At 42.9% G+C, this 5779-nt stretch overlaps 1 protein-coding gene across 1 annotated transcript; it reads right to left on the bottom strand.

Moving 5' to 3' along the window:
- Nucleotides 1–858: 858 nt before the first annotated feature.
- LOC125511211 (uncharacterized) lies at nucleotides 859–5304 on the bottom strand. The gene is made up of 12 exons (XM_048676533.2): nucleotides 4852–5304; nucleotides 4599–4701; nucleotides 4014–4105; nucleotides 3349–3453; nucleotides 3217–3258; nucleotides 3040–3135; nucleotides 2861–2953; nucleotides 2584–2700; nucleotides 2445–2477; nucleotides 1486–1536; nucleotides 1319–1396; nucleotides 859–1227 (listed from the first exon to the last, which is right to left on the bottom strand). Exons 1-12 carry the CDS (start codon nucleotides 5068–5070, stop codon nucleotides 1129–1131), a joined length of 1128 nt encoding a protein of 375 aa, XP_048532490.2. The 5' UTR covers nucleotides 5071–5304; the 3' UTR covers nucleotides 859–1128.
- Nucleotides 5305–5779: the final 475 nt, after the last annotated feature.

Genomic DNA, 5779 nt, shown 5'->3' with positions numbered 1-5779 from the left:
TGGATCACGTCGAGTACGCCTTCCTCATCCCCGTTCTTTGAACGCTTCCGCGCGTGATCTACAAAGATATGTAGATGCAACCCGATCACTCGTTGCTAGATGAACTCCTAGATGGATCTTGGTGAAACCGTAGGAAAATTTTTGTTTTCTGCAACGTTCCCCAACAAAAATGCCTAGGTTCTTAACCATCGTGTATCATGTTAATCATGAGTGTGTCCTACAATATACATCGTAATGAAACTACCATCTCTAGTTGATCCAATGGCATATAGCGCAAGAATTAATGTACCATATCTTGGTCGGCCATATCATCAAACAACACAGCATGCCCGACGCCGGCCTTTCCTAACGTTGCCCGCTCCGTTGGAGTTGCGGCAAGTCGTACACCATACCCATGACACCGTCCTCTTTCGTCCAGCGATCCAGAATGCCCGCCCATTGGGAGGTTGGAACAAAGTCGGGCTCGGTCGACAGCTTCTTCCTTCTCACGGTCACGGTGGAAGACACAAAGGCAGTTGCCAGACCTAACGCGCCCAAGTCCATGTCAGCGACTTTCACCAAAGTTGCCTTCTCCACAGCTTCCCAACACACACTACTGTCTGTATCGATCCCTTCAGGCAACGTTCTCCACCTTGCAAGAGACGACAGCCGAGAGCAATATGGACTCCGTCAAGGCATCATCCATGGCGGCAGTGGGGGCCAGGGTACTTCGTGTCAGTATCTAGGACAGCAAAATCGGACGGCGGAGAAAGGGAGGGGAACACAAAAGGAGTGCAGTCGATTTGATGGATTTAGTCAATTTGGAGTAGGTCCGACCTGGGTGCCGAACAGCCTAAAATGAAGGACATCAACAAAAAGTAGAACATCATAACATTTCATTCAACAGTATTTGTCTTTACCAAGATATGAGTTGCAAGCCAAGCCGTAATTCACATCCAAGCCAAAGCTCATCTGCACCTGATGAATAGTAAATCCAAAAAAAAGTACAAAATTCTAAACTCTTTTGGCATAAAAAATGCTCAACTGCACAAGGAGCGTGCAAAGTTTCGCGGTATTTGGAAAATTTGAGGACCTCTAGGCAAAAATACAAAATTGGGTCCAAACAGTGTTCCTTTTCAAAGTTCGAATTTACTGTCCATGCCCAGGTGCATCTGGGCACCGAACAATATTTTGTTCTACAACAAGAGTCCACATCCTTCTGGGTCTTAAAATTCGGATACATGTAGCCTGCAAGGTGAACGAGGCATCGGTTTTCTTTAAGACGAATAAACATGTACAGTCACAGGAAATTTCGAGGATATGCAAGATGGATACATACTTGGAGATCCAACCCAATGTGTTTAGCAATCTCTATCTTCCTCATAATATACTCATTCCATGTCTTCTCTTTGTGAAGCTGAAATTTAAAATGAAGTTTAGTTGCAACTTCAAGAATAAAAAAGGAACTTGCAGACTGTACCAGAAGTCCAGAACAAGCATGCATACCTTGCTCGAAACCGCCATTGTAATTAACCTGCGGCCTTCATCCTCTGGAGTCTACAGCAATCAAATGTTTGTGCCATCGATATGAGATTTAAGAAGGTATACACAAATTAAAAGAAAACAATGACACACTATCTTCATCCCATATTGCGCGTATCACAGCAGAGAGACGGTTTAAACTCACCCGAATACAGCACAAAAATTATAAGAAAACAATGACGCGATATCTTCTATATCTAAATAGTTAGTCCCTACTATTGGATTTCTCTGCAATTTTATGCAGCCACACCATTGCCAAATAGTAAATAGTAAAATTTGTTCGCTGTGTCTCCAAACAGGTGTCGGGATTGGCAACTTTACGCTGGGCAATCTGGAAGACTAGAAACAGGGATTGCTTCGAGCACAGACTAATACATTTGTCAGCTGAATTTATTTGTTTGTCCTGTTATCCTTCACAAGTGGGCAAAGCTCCAAACAGGCAATGACTAAGTTTCCAAGAGGATAAGCTGTTGAAACATCAAGAGGCTATTCACACACACAAAAAAACATCAAGAGGCGCTCCACCAATGGTGTGCCTAGAGAAGCAGATGGGACACCTGCGTCCAAAACCTGCCCTGATGATTGTATGGATAATTCACAGCAACTTGCCGATGTAATGGGCTATGTAACGTCTGATGTGTTTTGACTCTGTTTTGCAGTTTAGAACTGTTAGCTGCTAATACTTTCTGCTGGGTTGTGACTTGTGTGTGTTATATACACTAGTCAGTAACTAGTTTTCGCTTTAAGATTTTTAATTTTCTTTCTTTTGAACTGCTAGTGATAGTGGCAACTGTTGAACCTGTCTAGAACTAATTCTATTGTTGACTATAATGGAATCGAGAGGTAAGCCATCATTAAAAAAAAGCACAATCAACGATGTGATTCACTGTAAATTGCATATAATTTTTATATATCATACATACCTCATCAGAGATGTCTTCCACGCAAGTATCAAACTGGAATTTTTTTGAAAGGATTAGCAAGGATAATGCACGTCAATAATCAGAACTCAAGAGGATTAGGGCATAAATTGCAGAACCTCGGCCTAGAATAAGAACTTACAGTTGATTGCAAATGAGTATAGATACTAGTATTATCCAGTACAAATTGTATACACTTCTCCTGTCGAGGGAACATGTTCTCTTGCTGGACTTGGTCTAGAGCCTGTCTGAATGTAATCTGAGCAATGTTCAAGAAAGGAACATACATCAACAAGCATATACAACAGGCATGAACACAAACAGATACTATGGTCTTGTTTGTAAACACCAAGGTTTCATTGGATGAGTACACCACAAATGACAGCTCCATAGCATACATGCCAAGGTACGATGCTAACCTTTTGCTTAGTGAGACGTTTCCAAATCTCAAAAAGAAGAGGATCAATTTCTTCACGGTCAAAATAATCAAATCTCGTGTTAAAAATATGATCCTGAATAACAAGAGTGTCGATGTCAAATAAAACAAGAACTGTTGCTGATCTCAGGAATTACTGAAAAAGAAGAGAATATATTGTACCGTGTATGCAGTCAAAGCTAAATCAAAGCTCATGTGTGGAAAGTCTACCGCGATCTCCACTGCTTGCCAAAATCCTCTAGCTTCCATCTCTATCCACTAAAGAGCAAAGGGGTTATCATGGTATTATACTTCATTTGTACCTTTTACTCCACATGGTTTTCTTTAGGGTATGTTTACCTCAGGAGATCCTCGTTCAAATTTCATGTAACATTTAATCCACTGTCTCAAAAGATAAAGGTTATTGGTATCCCAGAAAGATGAAGAAATTAGCTTAGATTAAACCTTCATAGTACATCTGATGATGCATACCTTAATTTTCTTTGATATTTCTTCAAAGTACTTGAGATACTCTTCATCTGTTTCGTAGGTAGTAAACCATGAGCAGTACTTCTCCCAGTCAAGGTACCGCGTGCCCTGCACTCCCGAGGGGGAGAAGAAATAGATGACATACATTACTTAACGAATGGTTTCGATGCTATTAAACAGATCACTGTGCTAATTAAACTTCCGTACAATGTTCATCATCACTGAAGTGTTAAAACAAGGGACAGTTCTGAAGAAAACCAAAAGTTTCAAAAACATAGCTTGGACATCAGGGGAAATAGTGAATGTGTAACCGTGTGTCGATATTTCATACTTCCCACGGTCTCCAGGATGCAATTTCAATATTTGTTTGCACTTTCAGAACCACAAAACTTTAATATAGAGAAATTACTGTGTGAAGAATACCACAATGGCACTTTTGCATGATCAATCCAAATACATACAAAGGTGCTATCAATTATCAATATTGCTTCAAAACTGAATGCCCTGACAAGTATTTGCAACTAGAAGGAACACGGCATCTTATTTGGTCCAAACAGAAGTACCAGATTAGTTGAAATGCGCAATTGATTCACGTGTACTATATAAACTAAATGCTGAAGCTGAAGCTGAACTAGTCATCGTTATGAGTATGAGCGGATGCCACTTACATCTCCATTTTTAAGGACAAGGCGGTGGTAGTCACTCAAGTAGGAGTGGACCGAGTGGTCAGGGTTGAAGTACCAATCAATGGTGTCACCATGTGTTAGGGCTGCTGTCCATCAGTGGAGGCTGGCTTGGTTTAGTCTCACCTCGCTTACGGGAGGAGGCCATGACCAACTTATAAGGGAGAGTATCCCTCCTCCTTTCAGTCCGGGCTTTTGGGATGGAGTGAGCTCTCCACTGAATGTTGGCCCATGTGTGCATAAACGTCCAGAACGTAAGTAGAGTGTGGGCTAGATCGAGTTGGACGCTAACATCTGGTATCAGAGCCAGCATCGTCATGCCTTTCTGAGGGGCTTCTCAGGGGGATGGGATGTTAGGACTGCTGTCCATCAGTGGAGGCTGGCCTGGTTTAGTTCCACCTCGCTTACGGGAGAAGGCCATGACCAACTTATAAGGGAGAGTATCCCTTCTCCTTTCAGTCCGGGCTTTTGGGATGGAGTGGGCTCTCCACTGAATGTTGGCCCATGTACGCATAAACGTCCAGAACGTAAGTAGAGTGTCGGCTAGATCGAGTTGGACGCTAACACCATGGTTGTAGTCACTGAAGTAACACGTCTCCTCGAGAGCTTCCGGGGGGTATTCCTTTCTCAGAGTCATGTCATCCAGCTCATTCATGGACACTCCCTGTGCCATCTGCATGTGCAACAGAAACACAAGCCGTGAGAGATAAAAGTTCATCAGAAACTTGCAGGGGCATTGCAGATAAATTAGCAGAAAACAGACCGGATGTGCACACAAAGATGGGATATCAAGATGATAGGGGGAATGCGAGGAAATAATAACCTTGGATGCTCTGATGCGGTAGAGCGCAAGGCGCTCGTAGACCTCGCGCTGCTGTTCACTGTCAATCCTGGGCCCGACGATGGTTGTGGGACGAGGCCTGCTGGACAAAACAGCGAGGTGCTTGCAGAAATCCTCCTCGCTGACTCTGTAATCCTCCTGGTCCGCAAGCTCGTGTGATGAATCCGGTGGCGTCTGACGGTGTGAGAGACGGGCCTTCATCAGTGTCACCAGCGGCGGAGCCGAACTCTGGATGAAATTGAACGGGGGTCCTCCCGTGCCGCATCTCCGCCGGCAATCGAGATCATCGCCGAATCCAAACCCTATATAATATGTAATCGGCGGAAGGGGATTTCGCTTCTTCCCTTCTCGCCGGTCTCCTCTGTTGGAGGAATCCCTCCTCTCCCGGACAGTCCCTTTTTTCTTCTTTTTGAGACATATTCCGGACAGTCCCTCCCTTTCCACCTGCCTTATCCCTAAATAATTAAAACTCTGATAAATGTCACACGTGTGGCACAAAGTAATCCCGCCCTAATATTTTTTATGTCAATTTTTAAATTACCTAAAAATTTAGTTGTAAATCATGACAGGTTTTAAATTTTTTTAAAATGTCAGAGTGATGTTACTACATGCCACACATGTGACACTTATAGTTTGAGAATAATTAAGATGGTTGCCGATTTGGGCTTGTGGGCCCATGACAACGGGGTATGCCCACTATGAACCTTTCAAAATATCCTAGAAGCTTTTGGACTACGGACCTTTGAGAAGACTCATCATCTATCATTTTGGAACCTTTCAGAACATCTGACACGGGATACTTGGTACCTCGAAACACTTCCAAACACTTCTAAAATTATATGAAACGCTTTTGAAACCCTTCTCTCTCATTCTCTTTTATCTCAGGCCTTTTTTGGTTCATAGGATAGGA

The sequence above is a fragment of the Triticum urartu genome, chromosome 1A (genome assembly GCF_056163025.1).
Source record: "Triticum urartu cultivar PI428250 chromosome 1A, HENAU_Tu73, whole genome shotgun sequence".
NCBI classification, from domain to species: domain Eukaryota; kingdom Viridiplantae; phylum Streptophyta; class Magnoliopsida; order Poales; family Poaceae; genus Triticum; species Triticum urartu.
The sequence above is the reverse complement of the archived record's forward strand: the minus strand, read 5'-3'. Positions and strand labels throughout refer to the sequence as shown.